General features: G+C 52.7%; 9 protein-coding genes across 9 annotated transcripts; 4 read left to right on the top strand and 5 right to left on the bottom strand.

The window, feature by feature from the left end:
- Positions 1–885: 885 nt before the first annotated feature.
- CC1G_01561 (hypothetical protein) lies at positions 886–2164 on the bottom strand (the record flags this gene model as incomplete). Its single annotated transcript, XM_001833832.2, has 3 exons — positions 886–1166; positions 1229–1960; positions 2017–2164. 3 exons carry the CDS (start codon positions 2162–2164, stop codon positions 886–888), a joined length of 1161 nt encoding a protein of 386 aa, XP_001833884.2.
- Positions 2165–2705: 541 nt separating this feature from the next.
- Positions 2706–3027, top strand: CC1G_15253 (hypothetical protein; the record flags this gene model as incomplete). The annotated part of the gene is made up of 2 exons (XM_002910299.1): positions 2706–2870; positions 2947–3027. 2 exons carry the CDS (start codon positions 2706–2708, stop codon positions 3025–3027), a joined length of 246 nt encoding a protein of 81 aa, XP_002910345.1.
- Positions 3028–3386: 359 nt separating this feature from the next.
- On the bottom strand, positions 3387–5617 carry CC1G_15252 (hypothetical protein; the record flags this gene model as incomplete). The annotated part of the gene is made up of 9 exons (XM_002910298.1): positions 4999–5617; positions 4858–4938; positions 4777–4806; positions 4506–4728; positions 4325–4456; positions 4154–4263; positions 3773–4097; positions 3697–3743; positions 3387–3643 (listed from the first exon to the last, which is right to left on the bottom strand). Exons 1-9 carry the CDS (start codon positions 5387–5389, stop codon positions 3387–3389), a joined length of 1596 nt encoding a protein of 531 aa, XP_002910344.1. The 5' UTR covers positions 5390–5617.
- Positions 5618–6064: 447 nt separating this feature from the next.
- On the bottom strand, positions 6065–7636 carry CC1G_15251 (hypothetical protein; the record flags this gene model as incomplete). The annotated part of the gene is made up of 4 exons (XM_002910297.1): positions 6065–6078; positions 6136–7013; positions 7070–7413; positions 7475–7636. 4 exons carry the CDS (start codon positions 7634–7636, stop codon positions 6065–6067), a joined length of 1398 nt encoding a protein of 465 aa, XP_002910343.1.
- A 955-nt stretch (positions 7637–8591) lies between these two features.
- On the bottom strand, positions 8592–11822 carry CC1G_15250 (serine/threonine protein kinase; the record flags this gene model as incomplete). The annotated part of the gene is made up of 1 exon (XM_002910296.1): positions 8592–11822. One exon carries the CDS (start codon positions 11820–11822, stop codon positions 8592–8594), a length of 3231 nt encoding a protein of 1076 aa, XP_002910342.1.
- Positions 11823–12950: 1128 nt separating this feature from the next.
- Positions 12951–14433, top strand: CC1G_01557 (hypothetical protein; the record flags this gene model as incomplete). Its single annotated transcript, XM_001833828.1, has 8 exons — positions 12951–13111; positions 13169–13436; positions 13490–13558; positions 13609–13764; positions 13815–13964; positions 14018–14089; positions 14142–14215; positions 14268–14433. 8 exons carry the CDS (start codon positions 12951–12953, stop codon positions 14431–14433), a joined length of 1116 nt encoding a protein of 371 aa, XP_001833880.1.
- A 2490-nt stretch (positions 14434–16923) lies between these two features.
- CC1G_01556 (hypothetical protein) lies at positions 16924–20507 on the top strand (the record flags this gene model as incomplete). The annotated part of the gene is made up of 5 exons (XM_001833827.2): positions 16924–17321; positions 17380–17966; positions 18018–18280; positions 18337–18557; positions 18614–20507. 5 exons carry the CDS (start codon positions 16924–16926, stop codon positions 20505–20507), a joined length of 3363 nt encoding a protein of 1120 aa, XP_001833879.2.
- Positions 20508–21201: 694 nt separating this feature from the next.
- Positions 21202–22578, top strand: CC1G_01555 (ubiquinol-cytochrome C reductase complex core protein 2; the record flags this gene model as incomplete). The annotated part of the gene is made up of 3 exons (XM_001833826.1): positions 21202–21408; positions 21461–21582; positions 21630–22578. 3 exons carry the CDS (start codon positions 21202–21204, stop codon positions 22576–22578), a joined length of 1278 nt encoding a protein of 425 aa, XP_001833878.1.
- A 460-nt stretch (positions 22579–23038) lies between these two features.
- On the bottom strand, positions 23039–24148 carry CC1G_01554 (hypothetical protein; the record flags this gene model as incomplete). The annotated part of the gene is made up of 4 exons (XM_001833825.1): positions 23039–23695; positions 23761–23870; positions 23939–24023; positions 24089–24148. 4 exons carry the CDS (start codon positions 24146–24148, stop codon positions 23039–23041), a joined length of 912 nt encoding a protein of 303 aa, XP_001833877.1.
- Between the last annotated feature and the right edge of the window lie 2254 nt (positions 24149–26402).

Genomic DNA, 26402 nt, shown 5'->3' with positions numbered 1-26402 from the left:
GTCGGAACAAAGACGTCTGGATAAATGGCTTTGAATAGGCGCTGGCATGTCAGCTCTGGCAAGGAACCAATCTGTCGGACATGCCTGGCATTGACGTACCCACAAGCAGCATCCTGTCATTAGCAAGTAATAAGTATGAAACTGTCAATCTCCGAATGGAAGCGCAATGGGTTATGAAGGGAATGCCGGTGCCACGCGTATGGCTTGTTCGGCTTGAGTGGTGGAAACAGGACGCGATAAGGTTCTCGCTGCTTCCCAAGACACCACGGGAAGTTTCTGGTGACAGATTGGCGCCCAGAGGGTACCAAGTTCCCACCATGCACGAACATGTCATCGACATGCGCTTGCCTGAGAAATTGCCAATGAGGAAGGGCTCAGCGCCTCTCGAGCGCCTACTGGTCCCTAAACTGGGTGCATTACGGGCCTGATCAGACTCAATCGCAATACACCGTCATGACCCGAAAGCGAGAACGACACTGGTCCACGCTGCGATAGATGGAAGAAACCGTCATGAAACCAATACTATGAATCGCTCACCTTGCTATAATAGATCGACATTCTGACCGCAGTTTTCATCACGCCTTCTACGGTATATACTCAGATATCAATATATCGGGTCGCACGCGCCAAAAATGAGGTTTCAGAACGGGAAACGCTAGTTTTCCGGGTTAGGTCGTGGTTCGAGGTCAAGATGTTGCGACCTCCGACGCGTCGCGGAGCGCTGGGAACAATGATTTGATGCGCCTGATGAGATCACGGCTTTCCCCGTTCCCCTGTCGGGAACTCAGAGCTGGTGCCCCTTCAATGTGAAGTTCTACATGAACGATACACGATAAAAATGTTCATGAGAACGATACGTAGGCTTTAAAGAGGGATACTTTGTACCTAACAACTCTTCTCTGAGGCCCCCACTGTTGACCATGCCGTACCATGAGCATGGCCGACGGCGGCGGTGCTAGTAGGAGAACGAGTTACGCAGTGCTGGTACTCGGGAGGGGGTTCATCTGGTGACGTCGAATTAATAATAGCAGCCAGAGAAGACTGGCTCTCCAAGGGATTATAGCAAGGACGATTCTCCACCCTGTTAAGATGACCTTTCGAGGAGCCGGAAAACAGCGTCGATATCATCTTGGGCGGTGTTCGGGACATGGTTGCATTCATTGCATCTTTTAAAAAATAGGAACAAATTATCAGCTGCACATCGCACGGCCTCTGGAGACCAACATACCAAACGGAGCAGTCACGCTCAAAGCTTGCATGCCCATGTTGACTTTATCTCGACGTCGCCTTCGAAGGTACAAAAGGCCGAGGATGATAGCTCCAACCAGGACTAGGGCACCCAAGCCAGCACCAACAATTGCCGCGGTCGGAGCTTTATAGCCCTTGTCCGTACCAAACCTCCCTGCCATGTCGTTGGACGACTCGCTGGGATTGACCCCTGTTTCCGTGCGCGTCCCCTTCCTCAACGTCGCAACCCCAGATAAGATTGAAACTATGTCGACGTCGTCATTGACTAACTGAACCGATGTTATCGACGTAGGAATAGATAGATGGACCCCGCTCGAAGCCGTCGGCATAACGCTCGCTGTATCCGCTAAGTTTGAGTTCGAGTTTTCCGTTTCAGAGGCCGAGGGAGCCGGGGTAGGTGTGGAGGAAACATTGGAGTCTGAGGACGGAGATGGGGACGAAGGCGGGCGAGTTTCAACTCTCGTGGCCGGCGGTAGCGGCTCGTACTCGAAGAAATCTACACCAAGGACCGTGCGCTCCATGACCTCTAATGCAAATTCGTGGTCCCCAGGAGGCAGTGCCGATGAGCGCCAGATTTCAGCTTGCGGTCGTTCCCGTTCCCCAAGCGGAATCTGGACTCTATCCGACACGAGACGACCGTCGATCGAGAATGACAAAATGACAGGGTCGTCGGTCACTGGTGGAAGCCATCCAAACACGGCGATTGAAGTGCCTGGGTCGACCCGTTCAGTGAAATTCGGGGCAGGAGAGAAATCGGCGGGCGCGTACCGGTAAACCGAAGGCTGACTCGATCTCCTTGAAGTCCCCCAACGGTAAGGGTGTTCTTAAATGCATCCGCTTCATTATCCATGGTGGCCCATTCACTAGACTTCACGACGGCGGGGCCGATGTCGTCAACTCTAACAGGGGCGGGCATGACTGGGGATGTAAAGCGAGCCTGCGATAGTGTAAGGAATGTGATTGAAGGAAACGTGAACTTCAAAGAGGGGAGGGAAAGACTGAATGGGAATCCGCAAAAAGGAATGGGAGAACGAGGAAAAAGAGGGGAGAGAGTTTGTTCTAGTCACCCAAGTAGGGCCTTTCATTGCCCACAACATCGTCGTGATCAATAGTGCATAGCATCATTCGAAGGCAGGACCTCCAGACAAAGCATCCTTCGATGCTCCTTCAAACCGTTGATCTGTACAGCTGATCTTGAGATGGCGGTTTCTAGGAAAGAAGTTGCTTGGATGGGCTATGGGTAAAAAGATGCTTTGTCCAGAGCTGCTTCTACTCGCTGCTGAGCATGTTGCCGGAATGACCTGAGACCACCGAAACGCAAGCCGCCCGGCGTATCCGATAAGACCGTAGTGGGCCCACCTATACCCACAGGCTACAGATTGTAGACCGTCAGCCACTAGATCTCGTAGTGTCCGTGACTTCTGATTCAGCGCGCCCGCAAACAGTTACGAAGTATCATGCCTTCAAGTTGGATCCGTTATCAGTGGGAGAATGGCTTTTCGGAGAGAGTAGTGGTTCGAACCGCCGAAATTACTGCAGCGAGAAGACCTAGCACTGAGCCCGAAACTGCAGCAGATGCAAGTTGGGAAGAAGATTGGAGTTGGATGGGAAACGGTACTCAGGTGAGCCGCGGGAACCAACGTGATCCGCCATCACTGATCTAGGGGTTTCACTATCACTACTACTATGGCTCACCAGTACATCGAATCCACCACTGAATTGAATCTCGTCTTCCACTGGCCCAATCGACCTGAAAATTGGAACGACGATTCCAGATGACTACTAAATGAAGATGGTGCACTTTTTTTTGAAGAAAACGGATGGGATTTGGAGGTAGGATGGTTTGAAGGAAGGCGGGGGCATCAGTAATTTGTAGTGCCATCGGCGAAATTAGTGATCGAATTGATGAATGGTTACGATTTTGCAATCAAAATTCGATTCAGTGGTGGATTCGATGTACTGGTGAGCCATAGTATCTGAGCCTACAGCTAGAACAGCCCAGAGAAGTTCACAGTTTCCCGGAAATATGCCAAGATTTAATGGACTATAGTACAACAAGATGGTGGTATGGTATGGTACAAATGTTTCGTAAATATCGTTAAGATCGTTCGAGTCGTATAATAGACGTCCCTGACCGCTCAAGTGGTGAACTTGAAGAGGACACTCCGATTGCCCTTCTGCTCTCTCAGCCTCTCCTCCTCTCTCTTCTCTTCCTCAGTCATGCGAGCAAGGATTGCGGCATTCCGTCTGTTCAGGTAGACATAAAGACCCTTTTGGTAGAACCACAAGGCAAAGGCCACCGCAGAAAAGGCGATGTTGATGAGGTTTCCACGTTTAAAGTCCGGTGCGTCGTCAGCGCGGTAGATCTGCGAGCCCCAGACACCATAGATATTGGCTAGACAGATGTAAGCACGCTTTAAACCCTGTTAGGTCATCTTAGGTACTTACAAGCACCAATGATCAACCCAGATGCGACAGTACGCTTTCCGGCACTCCTGTTAAGAAGCCATTAGCCAACAGTAACCTTTGGGGATTGATATTAGTTGCTTGCCCAGTGTTCTCCGACATCCAAGCGATGTTCAGAGGATGTGTGTACGGCCAGGCAGATACGATGACAGCCGCCAAGTACTTGAGAGTCCTGCTCGATTCAGGGCCCAGACTCCGGAGCCAGATCCATCCACCGAGTTGCCATGCAGCTGAATGAGCACCGTGGAACCCGCGTTCTCGCTTTCGATCGGAACGATGTACGAAGTAGATCATTATAATCCCGTGTAGGAGGTGGGGCGGTGCCGTAAGAGCATTCGAGACGTAGGTGTTGAAGTTGAACGATTTGATGATGGTTGGGAAATCTGAATTCGACGTTAGTGACGGAACGAGAGAGAGAAGAGGGGCCCGGCTGACGTACATGTATGAAGTGGAGTGTTGGGTGTGTGGCCGATGGAAGTGATAAGAAGGTGGCCCCAAATGCCAATGTCGCTCAGGGTGTCTTTGACGTCAGCCCAAGTCACCCGTTTTCTGATCACGACGTCCTCAATAAACGAGAGACCGAGTGAAAGAAAAAAACATCAATACTCACTCGTATCCTCTCTTTGATGGATCGTCGCGAATAAGCCTTGTCGCAGCAATACAGATTTGCTTCTCCGTGAACCACGATTTTTCGCCACGAAGTCCGCCTTGCGTGTGGGCAGCGTCCTTCGGGAGATAGTGCCTGACTCGAACGTGAGAGAAGAGCGAAGTAGAAGCAGTGTAGGACGCACCATGTAAAGGCAGCCGCAGCGACGGTAATCACACCGTCCACCAGAAAGAGCCACTTCCATCCTGGGAGCCCACATAGACCACGCAACCGCAGCAGCCCACTAGCCATTAAACCACTCGTAGCACTAGCGACTCCCTGACTTGCCCAAAACCATGCCAGTCTGGTAGCAAGCTCTGTTCCCGTGTAGAAACTTCCCAGATACACAAGCGTAGTAGGGTTTACTCCTAAAGCCAAGTCAGACGGGTACCGTACACTAAACTCGAGGAACTCACCTCCTTCGGTGATGGCAATTAAGCATCGAGCTGCAATTCATGTCAGACTTGGTCGACATCAGCGTTCTCTTTCCAGCTCACCAGTAATGTAGCTAGCTTTATCATAAACGAGAGCGTGTCCCAAAGTGACAACACCCCATGAGAACATGAGGATCGGTATCCCTAATTAATCGTCCACGGTAATTAGAGGGAGAAAACCACCGGTGACAGAGAGTTACGTACATCGTGCTGGACCCGTAATCTTGCAAGCAACGGCCCCTGTGAGGCAGAACGTTGCAAAAAGCACAGAATAGACCGCCGTGGCAGCGTTAATAGTCTCCATCCCGAACCCAAGGTCATCCGCGAGGTTGTCCGATATCGCATTCGAAATGTTCGTTCGATCCATGTTCAAAACGAATGTCGTGAGCAGGATGGCTGGAAATAGGCGCCTGTCGAGGACGCGGACGACTTCCTCTTCTTCGGTCTTGGAGTATCGAAGGTCTTCTTCGTAGAAGCTGTCGAGCCCGCCCGAGGTTGCTTTGTAGGAAGATCCTCTTTGTGTTCTATCCTCTAGGAGGAGGGTCGTCTCGTCGACGTCCCGCAAGCTGCCGCGTTTTTCTGGTAGCGCCGACATGCTCGAGTGGCGTCCGAGGTGAAGGGAGGAAATGAGGAAATGAGGGGCCTATAAGCGTAGGCATTCCTCGTTCATGTAGCGGAGCCCCTTTATAAGCTGAACGCGGTAGGGGTATGAGGCGCACCGCGTCAAGTATTGCGCCATCGGAGCACTTGTAGGTGAAAAGCAGACTCATCATTGGCGATGAAGGGCAGAAGGCGTTATCACCGAAACTGTAATCGATTTGGGACAAGATACATCGGCATCCTTCAGGACATCAAGGTGAAGAGAGATAAGGATAGAATGGTACCAGAGGAAGATGGAATGACGACAAATTTGGGGCTCGTTACAGGGTGGGAAACGAAATGGATCAAAAATCCCCGGCACAGACGGCATACCGCTGTGCGCTAAACATTGGCGTCAGAATCGAAATGGGAAGGGGAAAGGGTGGTCATAGAATAACGATAACACGAGTCGAGGTCAGAAAATTCCACTCGAGGCAAGAAAAAAAGCTTATCCAAAGGCGGGATACACACTTCAATGCTTGGTGGTGGAGGGTGTTCGGCGCTCAAGCTGAAGTCCTCCAGCCACCGTGACACGGACTGCTTCGTCCAGTTTTTTCTCTCTGTCTCGTCCGGGGAGGAGTGATGGTCCAATACAATGGACCGTAGCCTTCCCAGTGATGGTATCACAACTTTAAGAAGCGACGCCTGTCGCACCAAGTCAGCACCCCTTCCTGACGGTAGGAAAGCGGAGACGTACCATACACGAATTCAAGTCTTCCTCGCTACTACTTGGAAGAGGTATTCGCAGTGTTCTGAGACTGCGACACCTGGATAGCTCTACAGCATGCTCATGCACGAACTGCCATCCTGGCAGCTCAGCATGATAAACACCCACAACCTCGAACGACGTCAAGGTCTCCCAATGCCGCGCTATACTCTTGAGGAGGTTGGAGAAGGTAAGGTCGAGAGGCTGGGGAGGCGTCTGCGTCTGGTCGACTGTTACCGAGAGTGCTCGCAGCTCTCGATAAGATCTCAGATACTCTGCGAGTTCTGGGACCATCCCCGCCGTGATTTCTTCCAAGTACACACCATGCTTCTCTAATGCGCGCCAGAGTTTCGCAGGTGAGACGAGCTCGTAGTCCACAGGGTGCACATGTTCCATCAGGCCTCGTGATTGCCAATTATCCAGATGCAACGTTTTGAGACCAGTCAATTGGAGGAGAGAGGAAGGCCGGATGACGATCTGCCCTTCCAATCTGAGTGACGTCAAACTAGAAGGACCAGGTCCGGGGGAAACCTCCTCGATGGCCGCAAGGAAAGTCTTCTTGAACGACGTAAGAAAACGTAGAGACGAATGACGGATGTTGATGGACAGGGAGGAGAGGCGAGGGGATCGCAGGACGAGTCGAGAGAGATTGAGGTTGAGGGTTTCAGTCCCGCTTGCGTGGTTCGCGTAGGGCCATTTCAAATTCAGAGTAGCCGTCTTCAGGTAAGGTAGTCCTCCAAACTGAAGCTGCCGCAGGGTTCCACTGGACGCTTCTAGTGCGTTGAACGTGAATGTGTGTAGATGCCGCAAGGTAGGAAGCCAGTCCATGACGACTTGCCACGACCCTGGCACATCCTGGTGGTGCAATGTGATCCTAAGGCGAGAGGAATCAGCTTAGTATACTGTCAACAAAAGAGTAGAAGCGCTTACTCGATGGTGTTGACCCTCCTAAAAGTACCCAAAGCCAAAGGTAGAAACCTCATGAGCTCACTGGTAGCCCTGACTGTCCGTTTGTCGAAGTCGGACTTCCGCCGCTCTGGTGCAGGAAAGCCTCGACTGTTGAGCGCAGACGAGTATGTAGGTCGAAGGCTGACTATCCTAAGCTTCTTCGTCATCCAACTCTTCTCCCATCCCTGTGCAAGCGATTGCAGCTGTCCTATACCGGTATCGAGGGTGTCGTAGGAAATGTTGATTGTGACGGTTCGCAGAGTGAGCTCCTCGAGCATAGCGTTCATTCGACGACATGTCAATCGCAAAGCCTTTAAGGAATCCAACTGAGATGGTAAAATGAATATCAATAGGAGCTTTCTTCCGGATAACGTGAATTAAACGCACGCTGCAGTGCTCAACAATCGTGAGCACCACCTCTGGAGGGAGGTCCAACAGACGGCTCTGCAGGTTGGCTTTACTTGCAGCATTGATTTTGCTGGATGAGCCTTGACGCCCTGTGTAGGACAGAAACGCCACGGCTTTGGAGAAGAAGGTCAAAGGCCTCATATTTTCTATTTTGGAGATCAGCACTGCCTTGGCAAAACATAATAATGCGGGGTTAAAGGGTACCTCCACGGCTTGAGTACAAACGGTGAGGACGGACTAAAAGTCTAACCACTCTATTCCACAAATTCCAAGTGAGTTGCAGGAAGGGGAGAGTGAGAAGGAGGCAGAGGCGAGAGAGGATTGATGTAAGGGAAGGAAAGAATGGTCGGGAACGCTAGCACGTAAACAGCTTCCTTTGTATCTGTGCTCTCCCTTGGCGTCGGACACGTACTTGCGAGATGTCAGGGATCCAAATCGGCGAAACGTACGCAAAGGGCCGTACTTACAGGGCGAGTGGACTGAATAGAGGCCAAATAGACGCGTTTCAAAGGGGGTGATGGATGATGATATATGATATCGCTAATACCTCAGACCTCGCTTGAATTTATAGCTCCACTATCAACACGCACCGCCAACACGTAGGTGAACCCTGCATCGGGGAGAAGCCGTTGGAAGATCTGGTGCGTGAGGCTACACCGGTCGAGTTCCATTCAGACAACATCGACCTGCTAACTGGCCTTCCCCGAGTACGTGTACTTTGGCGCAAACAAAGGGCTTGCATTGGATGAAAGCGTATATAAATACAGTTAATTTTTGTATCCAAGACGAGTTCTACTCTATCTTGCAAAAGCGATATGGAAAGTCCGAATCGAGTATGATACAACTGGCAATCAGTACTATGAGGAAGGAAGAACGGAAATGCTACTAGCTGATACAAAAGACACGATAACTAGGTCGTTGAGCAAAGAACCTTAGAATCAATCTAGAGCGAAGGAAGTGAGCGAGTAGATGATCGAGAAGGCACGCAGTACCGAATGTCCATGGTCGAGAACGGGGAAAGGTCAGTAATGAAGAAAATCGTATCTAGAAGAAATAAGCATAGAAGGTGAGATAAAAATACAGATAAGGGTGAGATTTAATCCAAAGCATCTATTTCTTTCTTGCCAACGATTCCGTCAGTCAGCACTCGATTACCAGGTGGGGCGGAGTCTTGAGCTGCCTGAGTCTTGGCCTCGAGAACGAACGTTGTCTCCTTCGCTGGGGCCTGGACCTCCTTGGCCGGGGACACCTCCTTCGTAACTTCCTCTTCCTCCTCTTGGATAGCATCGTCTTCATCAGCATTATTGCCAAGTGTCTGTTTAACCCAGACCCAGAACGCATCCTCGACGTCGACTGCTCCTTCCTCATCATCCTTGAGATTGGCGTACAGAACAACGTCCCACAACGCCTTTCCCACAGTTTGGTAGTCACATCCGAATACGAACATCCAGTGGGCAAGGTAGGAGGCGACATAGGCACCGACGCTGCCGTGTAGGTCGGAGAGGGTAGACCCGGCTGGAGAGGTGACGGGTTTGAGCTTGGTCGCTTGGACGACTGGCGAAGGGGGTTCCGCTTGTTTGGATGCCTTTTCGGTGGACGGAGGCGGGGCTGGGGGAGCTTCATCCATTGGCTGCGGCGAAGAGGACAGTGTTGGCGGTGAAAGCACAGGCGGAGGAGCGCTTGGGCCAACAGCAGTCGAAGGCGTTGAAGGTACCGACGTGCTAGGGGTGATCGTCCCCCGACTACTGTGGCTCGCAGAAACACTTCTCGAGAGGGAAGGCGGTAGGAAGTACGAACCGTGCTGCGTGGTCCCATGCGAGGTCGAAACCGATCTGACATGGCCGTGACCAAATCCATGGTGGAAATTGGCTGGAGGTGTCCTAGGGAACCCGCCAAACGAGTGCTCCCGGAAGTGGTGCGAGTGGTGGGATGTAATCGAGGGTGTTCCCTGTGGGGTGGCCAATGGTGACGGAGATCTCGACTTCCCCGGTGTGGGTGAGGGGGAGGGCGATGGGGAACCATGTCTTCGAATGGGGAGAGGAGGCAGGGACAGGCTACCAGCCAAAAGCGGGGGAGGGGCATGTAACGGTGGCCCATAAAGGTTAAACGGAATCGCGGGCGAATGCTGTCCAGGCGACGGCGAAACTGGTGTCAAAGGCGGCAGCGAGCTCAGCACGATGGAGGACTGCTTTCGTCGATGAAGCGAATTTCGATGCCGAGGGAACGATGAAGGCGTAGGGGGCGAACGAATTACGCTTGACTGGCCCCATGTTGGTGTAAGAGTCAACGAGTTTCTTTTCGGATTCCCAGACACGTTGAGAGTGGGGGAATGAGACCGGATGCTCATGGCAGCCATCGACAAAGACAACTCGGACTTGTTGACCATCTGCTTTTGATAATCAGCCGGCAGTGGTTCACGGATTGCTTCAACGATGACAGGGCTCAGACTAACCGATCGGGTGTGCTGCGAATGGGGTGGGTCTGTGAATCCCTTGGTGGTACCACAGGGTCCAGCAGCGTTGCCGGGCTCAGATGCAGCGTGCGAGAACTTCGTGGTGGGGGATGTTTGCTCGTTGACATTGTCCACAGTCGACAAGCCGTTGGCAGTTTTACTAGACGGAGGTGAAGGCGGCGTGTTGAGGATCGAGATGGAAGGAAGACGAGGAGCAGGGGCGACCAGATGTGTGTCAGCCTCCTTGTGCACCTCCTGTTCCTTCCGAGCAGATAGATCGAATATGGAGGACGACGGCGACGTCGGGGGCGAGGTGAATGCCGTCAGGTTGGACTTCGAGCTCGAGCTGGAGCGAGAGTGGGATTTCATCGAGTCGAAGTCGTGATCCGAGGACGACGACGATGATGACGAAGAGGACGACAATGAGATTGCAGATGCGTAGGGGGAAACCACGTTCGCCGGCGACCCAGGAACAGGGATTTTGGGGGGAGGCTCTTCCGTTCTTCGGTCCATGCTAAGATGCTTAGGCCTTGAAACGGGAGACTCAAGTTTCTTCTGGCCTTGGTCGAAAGTGGTGGTGGTGGCCTGCAGTTTCTCGTCCGAGTCCAATCCCTGTTCGATTTGCTTCAGGGTCCGATTGAAGGCGGCGTGTATTTCTGGACGCCGGATGGAAGGAGCGTTCGATGCGCATTTCGTGAGTTCGGCATTCCCATCCCCCTGAACCTCCCAATTCAAGCCACCGGCAACCTCCCAGGGGACGGTTCCCGCACCTTCCCAGTCGATAACGCCAACGATGTTTCCTGTCTCTTCATCGACTAGAATATTCTCGCTGTGCAAATCTCCGTGACGTAAAGGGAAAGGGCCGCGATCGTTGGAAGACGAAACGTGCGGACCGAGAGCGAGAGGGAAGATGGCAGCCGTGAACATACGACGGAGGGACTTGACTTGGGCGCTCGAGAGCGTGACCGTCTTCGATTCATCCTCCTCCATCGTGAGAGCTACATCGCCCTCTTCCTCGTCTTCCTCTTCCTCACTAGCTTCGGCAATCCTCTTGAATGCCTCGGCAAGGGTCCCATAATACTCCTCCGCCGTATCAAATGGACCCAAACCAAATTCGGCCATCGGTCCAATCCGGACCTCCCCCGTGACATCGTCCATGGTAAACGATCCGATTTGGGGAAAGGTGATCTGTGAGAGCTGCATGTGGATGTTGGCCAGGGATGTCAAATAGTTCTTGAGGATAGGAGACGTGAAATGGGGGCATTCGTCCGGCGAGGCTGGCTCCACGTCCCAGTGTCCACCCAACTCATGGATAGGGATCCCACACTCTTCGATCGTCTTGCCGCGCAGGGCTGACATTAGAATGAAGGCTGGGAAGGCCTCTCCGAGAGGATGTGGCTTGCGTGTTGCTGAGTCTACTGTGACGCCACCGCCAAACTTGCGCTGGAATCCGTCCCCGTGGCGTGCGCAGTAACCGTAGATGGTTGGTACAGGGACAGTCGTTCGTTCCTTCACCACTTTTAGGGCGCCGACTTCATTCAGGATCTTGCGCTCGAGCTGTTCAGGGGTGTTGAAGAACTCGTCCCCCTCGTACGGTGGCAGGCCGAATCGAGCCACCCAGCTCTCGTCGACTGTGGACTCGTCATCTGGACGCTCGAATACGATTTCGTAGACGAGGAAACTTTGTCCCCAGGTGTAAGTTGACGTAATGAGACGAGAGGGTAGGTTTTGGGGGTGGAGAGAGGTTGCGTAGGCTGAGACCTCGGTGGAGTGGGGTAGCAGGTGGTCGTGGAGAGAGGTGATGCGTTTAGCGGTGGGTTCGTCCAGCTGCTCGAGGGAAGCTTCGAGGTCTGGCCAGGAGTCGCTGATTGGCATTGTGGTATAGGAGGCCGACCAAGCGGTGATGAATGTAGGGATGAATGGTGTCGGTTGGGGTGCTTCTAGTGGTTTGGCCTTCTCAATGCTGTTGTTATTATAATCCCCGTTTCCTCGCGGTTTATAAAAAAGAAGACACAGGTTGTTGATCTGTGGGTACTTCACAAATTCAAGACAACAAAAAGCATCTAGAGGGAGAACTGCATCTTGATCAGAAACACGATATTAGACCAGGACACAGGGGCGGACTCACCGAGATGACCAGAGTTCGCATAGGAAACTGCGATGGTTGTGGTTAAGAACCAAGAGAGGCGTCCGTGATTATCAAGGGAGCCAACCCGTGGCCTGCGCGTGGATGAAAGTAATCTTGCATCATGACGGCTGTTCCAAGGAGCCACAACAAGTGGTGCCGCAATTTGTCCGTGTCCGTAGCGAGCCGTAGCGCCGCCGGCTCACTCCGGATTTGTGCCTGAAATTTCCTTTTCCTTCCACCTCAACGGTCAACGCAATGGTGGAGCTGCCTTACCCCGCACTTCTTTCGAGCTTCGACGACTGCAAATCCCGAGTTTGATGACACTTGAAGAGCTAGCTTAGAAGGTGTACCGGCAGCTAGGATCGCTGAGAGTCGTTTAAACGGCTAATCGAGTTGGTAGAAGGGGCGAGATATCTCGCCGGTTTAGACCACAAGGTCGAGAATCGGTGAAAGGTCGGTCACTTCTTTCGTTCTGTAACACTTACTTATCTCATCATACTTGACGTCCCACTTCACAGCTCTTCACTCTGCACCGCATGAATCCACATTACATACCGGTGTATGACGGGTCGGGGCTATGCAACCCGATTATCCACGTCGGGCTTCGTAAACACGCGCTCGTCGCTGCACAACGGGAGAGATCCTCATAGCCGAGCAGCGTTACTGAGGGTAGGAACGGCGTCTATCGTCCAATATCCAAGTCCTAGGCGCAGTGGACCAACAAGGACCCACTGCGGGTAAAATTCGGTTTGCCTCTATTAAAAATCCTGCTTCTTTATTGCAGGTCCTTTTGGTCCCGCACCCCGCACACGTATAAACGATGGCGAGCATGAGAACGACTCGACGTACTCGAGGTTCTCTCCGAATTGCGAGACATGAGGCTCTTCTCTATCGTCGTCGCCGCACTCGCGGTCGCGTCTCCGGTTCTAGGAGCACCCCAAGGCGGACCAATCCTCCCAGCTTTCAAGACGATTCCCAGTAACGATCGTAACATCTTTTACCATGGTCGATGGGATGAAAATAACGGCAGCTGGTGGTACGCGTTCTTCATCCCCTCCTTCCCCATACTCCCAACTCACTCATCCTCCTCTAGGGCCGGCACCGGCTTCAAAGTGAACATCCAGAACCTCAGAAGGCTGTCCATCAACCTGGGCACTAACTCTTCTTGGCCCTCTGCACCCACCGCTATTTCGTTCGACAACGGGAAATTCGAGACCGTCGAGCTCGCCAGCGGGACAAACCACATCGCCATCCCTGAGCATATCGCGAAGGCGGAAAGAGGGAAGACCACCCTTTTGAGGGTGAACGTTCAAGGGTGGCAGCAGAATAGGATTCAGTTCCAGAGTTTGGATCTGAACATTGTGCGTCCTTGTCCATGTTTCGCGAGGAGCTCTGTTGATGAAGGATGTTGCAGGATGCGCAGCTGGAACCGTACAAGCCTGCGAAGCGTGCTTTCCAGTTCATTGGTGATTCACTGTCCGCTGTAAGTGTCGGGCTATCCTTTGGCGTTCTGTCGCTGACACCATCGCCTAGGGCCAATTCCTCCCTCAAGGCGTGAACCAAGCCTGGCCTTTCCTCGTTGGCGAGCACTTCAAAGCAGAACACAGGATCAACGCCCAGCCTGGTGCAACTCTGACTGATCGAGAATCTTACGGAAACGTTCACGGCATCTCGTATCAGTATTTCCGAGTATGCCTTCATCTTCACGTTTGTTTTCTACTTACCGACTCTGTCGCCAGACCGAAGATACAGGCTTCATCTGGACTTCGGACCACAACTACACCACCCCATGGGACTTCAAACGCGATGTTCCCCGAGCGACGCATATCGTTATCCATGTCGGCGCCAATGATGCATCGCATGACATTAGCGGGGAGGACTTCACCAAGGTAGTTTCGTTGCCCTCACTCGTTCTCCTCCGCACTAACCCGGACGACATTAGGTGTATCAAGAGTTCCTTGACAAGCTGAGGAAGATCAACGGTCCTCATGCTCATATCTTCATCTTCACGCCGGTACGTCTTCTCATCTCGCTCGTAGCTCTGCATTCACACCGCGCTCTGGCAGTGGGGCTGGCCAAACGCCGACGGAAACACCTACTACTATTACGAAGGTGTTTACGAGGCTATCGTCAAGTCCAGGTACGACCCACGCCTGTCTTTCAGCACCACCACTCTAACACGACGTTTGCAGGCGAGCCAAGGGCGATCGAAACATCCACTTGGTCGATACTACAGGTTGGGTAACCTGGGACGACGTCTTCCACGATAACGTCCATCCGAACGTCCCTGGTATGGCGAACATTGCAGACAAGTTTATCGAGTGGTTGGAGAAATGGGAGGCGAGGAATCGGTGGTAAGGAGGTCAAGGAAGGTTTATGGACTTGGTGGGGACGTGGAATCGTTGCAATGTACGATCATTTGTGGAGAAAGCCTCCGGTCTGTCGTACCTGAAAGCTAATTAACTTTTAAGTGGTTTCAAATTACTTCCATAAGCCTGAGAATCTGGGCATATTGACGTGGGATGAAGGTCCTCGAAGGGGGTTTGAGCTTGAATGGCTCAGGCTCAGAGCAGCCGGTGGATCGGAGTACGTATATGTCATTACATTGGTGGGATTCCAAGGTAGGATGGGGGATTGTAAAAAGGGAGATTCGAGAGGCCAGCCCCCTTAACATTTAATGTGCGAAGGCGAGCCAGGGGCGCAAAATACAGATATCTCCCTCCCCACTCTCTATCTTTCAACCTTCGTTTCACGGCCCAGGATTGACCGTCATAGAGCCAATGCTCGTTCTCGAAGAGAACACCGGTCTAGTCATCGCACTCGACCACTAATGAATGCATTGGACAGGGTAGTGGACAGTAGTAATATGTCAGATAGGTGGACCGGGCGATGTTCGATCGAGGGGACCGTGCCATGGAAAGGTTCTGAGCGCTTAAGCGGGATGACGTCATCTGCCAGTTCGTGATCAGCTTCCATCAGGTTGGCCTTGCTGCGAGTCTCTGTCGCAATGATCCAGCTCTGGATTCCTTGCCCCAGTACTTATCACCTTAACCTCACTCCATAAAGTCTTGTATCGTGGGGAGTTGCTGGTCCGTGCGTGAGCGGAGTTCAAGTTCTGATCCCGCCATCACACTTGGGTTAATAAGTAGACGCGACGCGTCCCAACTGTCTGTCCGAGGAATCCTTTCCTCCCTTCCCCCATCTTCCCCCTGTTCTTCTCCCCTGTATTAACCAGCATCAAGTGGTACGCTCTGACGACCTAGGCAACGCCGCGTGCCCTTAGGATTTGCGATATGGACGGCGGTGGGCTGTATGCGAGATTTGAGCAAAGGCGAGGTCGACAAAGGTACTATGCAGCAAGGCTGGCGTTCTTGGCGTTGAATTGTACACCAGTAGGCCGTGTATTGACCACCAAGTACGCGGCTACTCTTCGTGTGCAGAAGGTTGCGATGAGCCCGGTGTCTTGGCTGTTCGGTCGACCCGCCTGGTGCCTTTGCTATATCCCTTCATACCCGAATCCCTACACATTGAATGCTCGTGTCACAAGTAATGCAGTTCAAGTTCTGAATGATGTAATGGTCGTAAATGGATTAGTTCTAAGAAACGAATACGCGGAAGAAGCCCTTTCCTGCCGTTGCATCAAGACGACCGACTCTCAGCCTGTTGAGTAGGAGCGGTCGAATCCCCAAAGGCAACATGAAGCAGAAGACATCCGACGTGGATTGCGCAGCTGGAAGTCTAAAGGCGTTCAGCCAAGGATTCTCAGTGAGTCTCGAACTCCATGGAAGAGAAAGGCAACGGCTGCCTTGCATGGTTTAGCCTCGCGAAATCCTTCAACACTGTTCGACATCCTTTTTAGATTCTTAGACCCTACGCTCGACTTATGAATACAGGAACCACTATAAAATCGCTCTCTTAGAAAGCTGAGAAGTCTTTGACCGGAGTACATGACATTCCGGGAAGTACAGACCTTGTATGTTCGGAGTTGGGCGCTTAATTGACAATTCTCTTTCCCCTGCAAGCATTGCCCGACTTGCACGAACTGATTAATCACGGGAGCACGCTCTTGCTCTTCGTGTCCTTGTCGATGCATAGTGAGACTGAACACTGCGCAGGTCATGTTGCCTCAGCGGTCACCCTGCGAGTACCACCCCGTCCTGATGCTTGAACAAGATGGATACCGCAATGGTCGACCAACGTGTACGGCTACCTCCAGATTGAGCACTGTTCGGACAGGCAGCTGATCATGAAACGCCTGGGTTACACGTGTAAATTCAGGGTTAATTCACTCTGTGGTCGGACTTGGACGAACACGTCGAAGTGCGTTCCATGAATTTCTGGAAAACATCGTGACAACTCCGACTCGGATTATCAGAGTTCGTATCCAAAGGACGAAAGGGAGTCTCTGGGGTTACAAAGGTGCTTTATTCGCCTTTGTATTGCGTTGTAAAGGCACTCTGAAAGCAAAGTACAAGGTCGTGTGTGAGGTCTCTGGGGTGAGGCGAGGTAGATGTTTGGCCGTGCCGAGATGCCGCCCGAGATGCCGGGCGGTCTAGCGCCGAAGAATATCCCACTGCAACGCAATTGATACAGGACTATCGATGAGCAATAGAGCAGGATAATCCGTGCAAGATTAGAGAAGAGGAAAGGTCCAAGAGAGACAAAAAGAGGGCCAAAAAACAAAGAGGATCGGACAGGGATTTCCATTTCGGGTAAGGTGACGGGCCGTTGTGTGCAGTGCAAATTTGAGATCTGGCCCGGGCTGACCAATTCTTCCAAGGTTGACCTCCTGCCATGCCCGTCAGTAAACAAAATCCGCCATCGTCCGTTTCAATTGGCAAAAAACCAATGTCGTACACGGCGCAGCCGACGCAGACAGCGACGGCGGTGCAGCAGAACCAGCCCAAGAGCGCCAGAGCAGCGTCCAAGGCACCGGTTGCCTATGCCCCGCCCCCAGCTCAGCCCCAGCAGCAGCCCCAGCATCGACATCCATCGCCTCCGTCGTCGAATGCTAGTGGCAACCAGAAGAACAAACAGGCTGCAGCGAATGCAAAGGGGAAGCAAACGAACAACAAGATCTGGAGCACGAGCACCACCGAGGAGCGTGAGCGAATCAAAGAGTTTTGGCTTGGACTCAGCGAGGAAGAGCGACGGAACCTTGTCAAGATCGAAAAGGACACAGTCTTGCGCAAGATGAAGGAGCAGCAAAAGCACAGTTGCAGTTGCGCCGTTTGTGGCAGAAAGCGGTATGTTACTCGTTTTTATTTTACTAAACTATTCATTTATCAATCTATACACTATTAGAAACGCTATTGAAGAAGAACTCGAGGTACTGTACGATGCTTATTACGAAGAGCTAGAACAGTACGCAAATTACCAGCAGCGCTATGTTATGTCCGGCGGCACAATCCCTCCTCCACCAGGCCCAGGGCCCTTTCCAGGCAGCGTCGAGCTCGACAAGAACGGCGCCGTCGTCTCCCCGTCCATCAAGCAACGCTCAAGGAATGCAAAGCAGCCAGTCCGCACCCCGCCCCAGCACAACCACCACCATCATCAACAGCCCAGGACAGCACCGCCTCCGACGACGATGCTCAATGGTCGCAAGCCAAATCATACCCACCCACATCCTCACCCGAAGGAGGCAGACTATGACGACGACGATGTCGACGAGGACGAGTATGACGACGACGAATACGAAGAGGAGGAGGAAGAGGAGGAAGATGATGAGGACGACGAGGACGACGATGAGGAAGACGAGCTCGAAGATCAAAGGAATGCCAAGAAAGGCCCTCGCCAAACACCTGCCGTCGCACGTCGTACTCAATCTAAAGCCCAGCGCACCAAGGCCCGAGACGGTCTCTTCAACATTGGCAACAGTCTGACCACCACCGGTGAGCCCAACTATCGCACTCGACCTGTTTTTTCGTTAACTCAGATTTTAGGACCAGGTAATATTCTTACCGTTGCCGACGATTTGTTGAAGAACGACGGCCAGAAGTTCCTTGAGATGATGGAACAGTTGGCGGAACGCCGAATGCAGCGAGAAGAAGAAGCAGCGGCAGATATTGAGGACGATAGCGAGGACGAGCAGAGTGATCTCGATGGAGACGATGCCAGCGACGACGGAGCTGACGACGATGACGACGACGCAGACGATATCAGCGACGAGGACGACGAGGACGATGATCCAGACGACGCAGACGAGGTCCGTGTGCATTGCCCCATCCGTCCATCACGAATCACACTCACGCTTGGCTTTAGCACCCGTTGACGGAAGAAGAGAAGATGGAGGAAGGCAAGAGGATGTTCTCCATCTTCGCTGCTCGGATGTTCGAACAACGTGTCCTGCAAGCTTACCGCGAAAAGGTCGCTCAAGAACGTCAACTCCAGCTGCTGCGTGAACTCGAGGACGAGGATAAGCTCTCCAAGGAGCGGGAGGCGAAGAAGCAGACCCAGAACCAGAGGAAGAAGGACAAGCGAAAGTGTGTATCCTCTTCGCCTTCATGTAGACAATCGAAATTGACACCGGCGGGCACAGGCAGCAGAAGCAGGCAAAGGAGGAGGAAAGGGCTGCCCGAGCAGCCGAGAAGGCTGCGGAGGAGGCGGCACAGAAGGCGGCCCAGGCCAAAGCGGAAGAGGAAGCTCGGAAGCGCCGAGAGGAGGAGCGAGCCAAGCGGGAGGCTGCTCGTAAAGCCGCTGAAGAGGAGCGACTTCGCAAGGAGGAGGAGAAGCGTAGGCGCCAGCAGGAAGAGCGGGAGAGGGAACAGGAACGGGAGCGCAAGCGAAAGGAGAAGGAGGAGAAGGCTCGACGTGAACGGGAAGAGCGGGAACGCAAGGCCAGGGAGGAGAAGGAGGCTCGACTTGCCAAGGAACGTGAAGAACGCCTTGAGCGGGAGCGATTGGAAAGAGAAAGGAAGGAGAAGGAAGAGAAGGAACGTCGTGAAAAGGAGGAACGTGAGCGCAAAGCTAGGGAGGAGAAGGAGGCCAAGGAGAAGGAGGCCAGGTTGGCTGCTCAGCGGGAGCGCGCTGCTCAAACCAACGGCAAGCAACGAGGGAATGCTTCTGCGTCCTCATCCAGCTCCAACCAAGGCAAGGGTCAATCTGGTTCCAACAACCAGCGCTTGAACAACGCGGGGGGAAACAATGTGAACGGTGCTCAGAAGAAGATTCTGAACAAGCCTCCTCTTTCGCTTGCTCCCGGAAGTTCTGGCTCGGGTCCTCGCCAACAACAGCACTCTCAGAATAACCATCAACATCCTCAGCAACAGCCGCTTCGACCTCAGCCTGGTCTCGGGCATCCTGGTGGTCATATGCCTATGATGCCGCCTCATTTGCCCCCTCAGCAGCAGAATCCCCTGTTGTTCGCTCAGCAAGGACCGAACATGATGATCCCTCCTGCATTGTCGCCGCGTGTGGGCAACTTTGGAGCCATCCCTGCACCCTATCCCTTCAACAACCCCAACCTTCCTCAACATCCTCCGACTGGACCCATCGGCCCGTCAGGGCTGCCTCGAGGGTTTGGTGCAGGCACACCGTTCGGAAACATGCCTCCTCTCGGTATGGGCGTCAACCTTGGCAACGTTCCTCAACCTGGATCAGCGCCTTCCCCCATCGGACCTCCCAAGCCCAAGACTCCGATCGCCCCTCCTTCGAACGTCGCCCCCGGCACGCCTATGCTTGCTCCAGGCATGGCCCGTCGTGGTTCCGCTTTGATTAGCGACAGCAGCCCTGGTGGTAGCATCAACCCGAGCACGACGCCCACTCCCAACCCAGGACCGATCACACGACCTACGCCAATTGCTCCTATTGCTCGACCTACGACGGCCAGTGCGAGTTCCATTGCTGGTGAAGGAGCAAGTACGAGCTCTGGATCGCCTGTGCGCCGGTCGCCGAGTCCGAAGGTGCTGGGATCGTCGGCGCTGGCAGCGGATGATGATGAGGTGGTTGCGACGCCTGCTCGTCGTGCGCCTACTACTGCTCCTATTGGTGCAGGTTTGGGCGGGAGCAGCGTTTGGGGCCCTCCTCCTTCGAGTCCTAGGACTGTTGCGCCTGTGGGGAGTGGTGTGTTGGGTGTTGGCGGGAGTGGACCGTGGGGTCTCCCTACTGCTTCTGTGCCCCCTCCTTCCTCCGCATCATCTGCGTTTGGAAGCCCTGTTCGACCTATAGGAGCGGGCGTGGGTGTGGGTGTTAATAATCCCACCACGCCTATTGGTGCGCCTCACCAGTCCCATTTCTTGAACCAACTTCATGGCCATGGCCATGGGACTGGACCGATGTGGGGTACCCCGTCGGGTAACACTGCACCGGAATGGCCTCAGCACGGATTACCTCCGCCGATTGGAAGCAATCCTGGTTTCTTCCCTCCTGGTGTACAGTACTTGGCGGCTCAGCATGGTGCGGCTGCGGGTTCTGGAAACCAGTCGTCGAGTTAAATGCGGAGGCTTGTGCTGTTTAGTTGTACCTTGTTCTCTCGCTTGGACATTCCGTTTCTTTTCTTATCGAGTTTCTTTTTGTTTGTTTTTCATTTCTGTTAGTGTTTAGCTTACGTCCCACCCATTCCATTTGTTTTTGCTTCGTCGGTAATAACGTCGTGGCTGTCCATCCTTCAACTGAACCGTTTTTCATTCTTACATTGTGTGCGTTTTTTTCTCTGTTCTTTTTTTTCTTTATCTCTCTCTCGTTTAGATATCCAATGTCATTAGTTCTACGACCGTCCGATCGCTTTCCTCCCCTGACTCTCTCTCATGTCGTTCTCCGTCCTCTTGGAGCTGTTTCCTTTCCTTTCCGTACACGATGCATTTGACACTCACATCCCCTATTCCTCTCCCATCGCACGCTATCGTCTGTTTTATCATCTTACAATAAGCATCGTGTTTCCCCCTCCTTCAATTGTGTAGTCACTGTCATTGATCTAGTCCATTAATGCAATTTAAAGATGTAAATCCAATATGAGCGAGTCTCGACCAATGCCGTTCGCGCTGTTTGACGAAGGCCATTCCTAAAGAGGAATGTCTTGGCGCTCCGGACAGACCCGGGGAGTTTCGACTCCGAAAAACGCGCCGTCATCGTCGCCAAAATCCTTTTCACAACTCGCTACCCAAAAATCTCTGTGAAATCTCCTTCCCAATGTACGCAGCTCGATTGTCGGCAGCGCGCAGCAGTGTGCGTGCAGCACGCAGAAACTTTGCCACCGTCGTTGAGAGCAACGGTGTCAAGGTTGCAGCCGTCGACAATGGAACCCCGACGTCGTCGTTGACTGTCCTCGTGAAAGCTGGCAGTCGGTACGAGTCCAAGCAGGGTGTTGCCAATGCTTTGAAGAACTTTGCGTTCAAGGTATGTGGTCGACGATGTTTTGGAGATATTTGGATGCTGAAGGGTTGTGTAGAGCACCTCAAAACGTTCTGCTCTCGGTACTGTTCGGGAGAGCGACCTGTACGGTGGTGTCCTCACCTCGTCTCTGGGTCGTGAGCACCTGGCTTTGACTGCGGAATTCTTGAGGGGCGACGAGTGAGTAATAACTAATATAATTCGAGAACGTTTCTGACGCAGAACAGAGCCTTCTTCCTCGACGTTTTGACTTCGTACATCACCTCTGCCAAGTTCACCCGCCATGAGTTCCAGGAATACGTTGCACCATTGATTGAGAGCGACACCGCTGCCGCCAATGCCAACCCTGCCATCCGTGCTATCGAGCTCGCTCACGCCGTCGCCTTCCGAAACGGTCTCGGCTCCTCCCTGTACGCCCCCTCGCACCCCGACCTCTACGTTGAAGACGTCAAGGATTTCGCTTCGTCCGTCTTCACCAAGGGCAACGTCGCCGTCATCGGTACCGGTATCGAGCAAGGCACCCTCTCTGCCCTCGTCGAGAAGGCTTTCGCCAACGCTGCCAACGCACCTGCACCCTCCACCCCCGCTACCACCTACTACGGCGGCGAGAACCGTGCTCAAGTCTCTGGCGGACCCCAGACCGTGTTCATCGGTTTCGGCCAGTCCGGTGCCCCCTCTGCCGAGCTCGCCACCCTCGCTGCCCACCTCTCGCCCTCGCCCTCCGTGAAGTGGAGCAAGGGTGTCTCCCCTCTCGCCGCTGCCATCCCCGAAGGCGCCTCCGTGCAGTCCGTGTACCTGCCCTACACGGACGCGTCGCTGGTCGGTCTGCTCGTGCAGGCCCCCACGGCTGCCGGCGTCAAGGAGGCTGGCAAGGCTGCTGTGCAGGCGTTGAAGAGCGCGGCTGCTGGTGTTGAGCAGGAACAGTTGGCTTCGGCTGTTGCCAAGGCGCGCTTTGCTGCTGCCAGTGCTGTCGACTCCAGACAGGGGTTGACTGCTACCCTTGGGCCCAAGGTTCTTGCTGGTGGGGATGCCTCTGCTGCGTCTGTGGTGTCTGCGTTTGATGCCGTGAATGCTTCTGGCTTCACCAAGGCTGCGTCTGCGCTCCTTGCTGCCAAGCCTACCTATGTCGCTGTTGGTGACGCTTCGCTTCCTTATGCCGATGAGTTGGGTCTCTAGAGCATCTACATAGCATAATATCACCCTCGCATTGGAGAGTTTTCGTTTGGTGTTGATAGAGTACTCAAAAATTTATTCCCCTTCTAGTAGCTAATTGGATGTTCGGATGAAAAGGAGCGACGGGATAGGTGGATAGGTGAAAGGAAGTTGTTGCAGTGACGTGCGACGGGCAAGGATACTCGTATAGAGAGCTCATCGCCCTCAGAGATGGCGGGGGTGCATTCGGCGGTCTGAGGGTATCATGTACGTATGATCAAGCGCCCGTGATGGTGTGATGGCGGATCAATTTCAGAGGTCATTTAGGCCGAGGGCCCCCGGGTTGGTTTTGGGATAGCTGACTTGGGGAAGCGATACTGTTGCGCTGAAAATACATGTGGAGATTAGAACTGCAATGAGACTTGGGTAGCTTGAGTTCTCTCAGAAAACGACTGGAATTAAGAAACGGAATGGACTATGATTGTCAAGCTGAAAGCTTGGGAAGGACCTTCACCATCTGATCCAGGTTAATGAACTGAACCCAACCCTCGAGCTCCCTTGCAGTTTGATGCCAGACGAATTTAATCTCGTTCGTGCCTCGGAAGAAAGCACATGCGCATTCGTACAGCTCGGAAACCAGCTGCGAGCCTCGTGCGACTCCGAGACTGGCTGTGAAAATGCGGAACTCCCAGCCTGTGAGGGGTTTACCGTCACCCCAGGCCTTGTGGTTCGAAACGTCGAACTCGAGACGGGCGTAGTCGAAGCCTAGAGGCTGACCGAGAGCACGGATGTACGAGTCTTTGAGGGCAAGTAGGATACACAGTCGACGAAGTGTGACCTCCTCGGGTTGACCTTGGAGAGATTGGAGCTCTAGTGCGGTGAGCTTGAGCTGGGTTAGATCTGCAGATAATCTCGGAGGGTGGGTAACGAGTCGACTGACTTTATGTGACATTGATTCGACGTAGGTTTCCACCGAGGTCCCTTGCGAGGGGACGGCGTATTGGTTGACTCCAAAGCCGATATTTACGACTTTGGAACGTTCGCCTTGGGTCATGGCCATACCACATACCGAGTTTGAGAAGGTGAGGTGGTATCCGATCATTGAATATGGGTATTTCTCTGGAGGGAGACCGTCTGGCGACTGGATCGCGAAACGCAATGAAAATTAGACTCTGATACCATTCAATAACGATCCGCAGTACGAACCTGTTCGATCCAGTGTTTCCCTTGGTTGTTTGTATAATCTTTCCATTTGGCGCGAGGGATCCTTCTGTGGCGCATCATGAGCAATGGTAGAAGGGTGGTTACGATTTTTCCTGGATTCAAAAAGGGACAGGATTCTTTGGTCAGACTTGGATTTGGGAGCATGGAATAGACGGCGTACGAAAGCTGTCGGGGTTTTTGGGTTGGTAAGGGAAAGAGGTGTGTTGAATGCATTCTTGAACTACTTTGTGGCATTGGTCGTATTCCTGTGGTTGAGAGATGGGTCTCAGGCTTAGGTACGGATGATAGAGGAGGAGGAGACGGGACTCACTGTGACGGTATAATCTCGATTCAACGAGAGAATCCATACCAAAATCGGGTGGTCGGTCATAGCAAGAAGAGATATAGGGGAAGATCCAAGTTGAATCAGACTCGGGATCGAACTAAGGTCCTAATAGGTACTATACTAGCGCGCGCAGAAATGCTGTTAACTCGATATCATGGGGAGGGGCAAAGGGTGTATATCCAATCCCGGATTGTTTGGGGGAGAAAAGAACGGCGAGAAGAAAGAGGAAAAGGGTGAATGAGAATGAGCATGTTGGTTGTTTCCCCTAATCTGCCCCTTGATCTGCCCAAAAGTTTGAGCGCCAACTTGAACAAACTCAGATCACGCGGATAGAACTGACGTCATTGTATGGGTCGAATTGAACACCGGTTTGGGCGCTTCGGGGTTTTGTATTCAGGATGGTTTGTTTGGACACTGGCGTTGTACGCCAGACACTCTTAAGTTGGTGAGGCTTTGTGTTCCTCTGACTTGAGGGTTAATGTAACGTCATATGAAAACAAGAGAAACGACTGGTGTCTTTGAGTCTTTCAAGTTGGTAGCTCATTGTCCCGAGCCATCCGTTGGCCAGGACATAGAGGAGATTTTTTTTTTTTCTATTGGAAACATGACGGCTTGGAAATCTCCGATGGAAGAAGCAGAAGTGATGGAAGTGCAGGAGTCGTAGTTCGGGTTCCTCTTCCGATAACAAGTTTTCGTCGTGCATAGTTTGTTCTGTCATTGCAGCACACATGTGGACTTAAGCCGAGTTTTTGAAAACCTACAAAGAGGCGCGTGCAGAGCGGACGTGAGCCCCGAAAGATAGGCCTACGTTGCTGCCTTGAGGTAAGTAGAGAATAACACGTTTTCACTCGGGAATCAGGGTTTTAAGTCAGGGTCCCTGTGAGCTGGAAAAATGCAGGAATCAAAGCAGAGTCCCAGTTTCAGAGAACTTGAGTTTCTCGCCTCCACAGCAAGGGACGGTTCATCGACTCTCATCGCTACTGATTATCTACAGTCAACATACATAAACCATCACTTAGAGCTCGATCTTAGCTATGCACCAGTAGCTCAGACTGGGAAAGAGGCGTTGTAGGTGGGTCCTACCACCTCATTTCAACCGAATCGGATCCCAAGGCTGTCGGAGGATGAAATACTGGCTCGGGGAAATCCACGTGTGTAAACAAGTGGGCGATTCTTTTCTGCAGCAGTAAAGTACTTACTATATTCAAAACGTACTGTATGAAATTGGCTGATCCCCATGAAAATTAGACTTGCCGTCACCTTGCAATCGAGCCTGAGTTGAACGACTTTGTGAAGCTGGTGAAGCATGGCATGCTTCACGTGAGCACAGTGTTGATGATGATACGCTGAGGCATGGCGGGTGAGGCGGTTTATATAGACTCCAGTCTAAGTTATGCGCATTATCATTGAATTTAAGGGTGCTTTCCCCATCTACTCAAGTCCAAAATAGTTGACTCTTCTCGAACAAAAGGACTAAGCGCTCGTGCCTGCCGTAATCACGGATCATGATCGATTCACACGCCCCAAGCCCATTGTACAGCTTTGCTCTCCATGATGACTTTCCCCACCGTGTCAGCTTTGGAGATCGTCCATCGAACGAGGTCGCTCCACGAATTGTCAACTGGAATGTCAGCCTCATGAATGGGACACTTCACTACAACACGATTTCGTTACGTTAGCGTGGCCATACCCTGGTGCTGTAGTGGTCCCTGGACAACTTGTCTGATGGTAAGAGCAGAATCCAATTGACCAATACCTGACTCAGTAACCGACGATCCTTTGTATCCTTTGGGCAGATGCATCTCGTCATTGTCGGATATCCATCAAAGGGCTTTCATCGACCGCCGCTCGCTCGTGGCTAGATGGCTTGCCATCACCACGCCAGCCTGAGCGTCGGTGTCCTCCTTGGCCCTGACCGCTGCGTGCGGTGACTGGATAAAAGACTGCACATTGGCAGAGTGTCGCTTTGGGTAAATCAGAAGGCTTGCACACAATACTGTCCCTGTGGTAAGCATGGTTGGGAAGATCTGTGATAGACAAGTTAGGTCCAAGGGGCAACTCGGGCTGCCCCATCACGATGGGCGGGCACTTGGTATCTGTGTTCGGCGCCACAATAACCGAGTTGTGTTTGATGTTGGCAGCTCCCTTGAAACAAAAATTGCAAGTACTTATGTAGCAGGCGCTGCTTTATCTCAACCCCCATCCTGTTTCTTCCCCCCAATCTCTTCTCCTCGACATTCCTTTCTGGCTCCCTCACCTTTTCCCTCATCTAATTTATTTGTAATCTTGACGGCAAAAC

Source organism: Coprinopsis cinerea (genome assembly GCF_000182895.1).
Source record: "Coprinopsis cinerea okayama7#130 chromosome 10 map unlocalized cont3.10, whole genome shotgun sequence".
Lineage (NCBI taxonomy): Eukaryota > Fungi > Basidiomycota > Agaricomycetes > Agaricales > Psathyrellaceae > Coprinopsis > Coprinopsis cinerea.
This window is presented reverse-complemented; position numbering and strand designations above follow the sequence as displayed.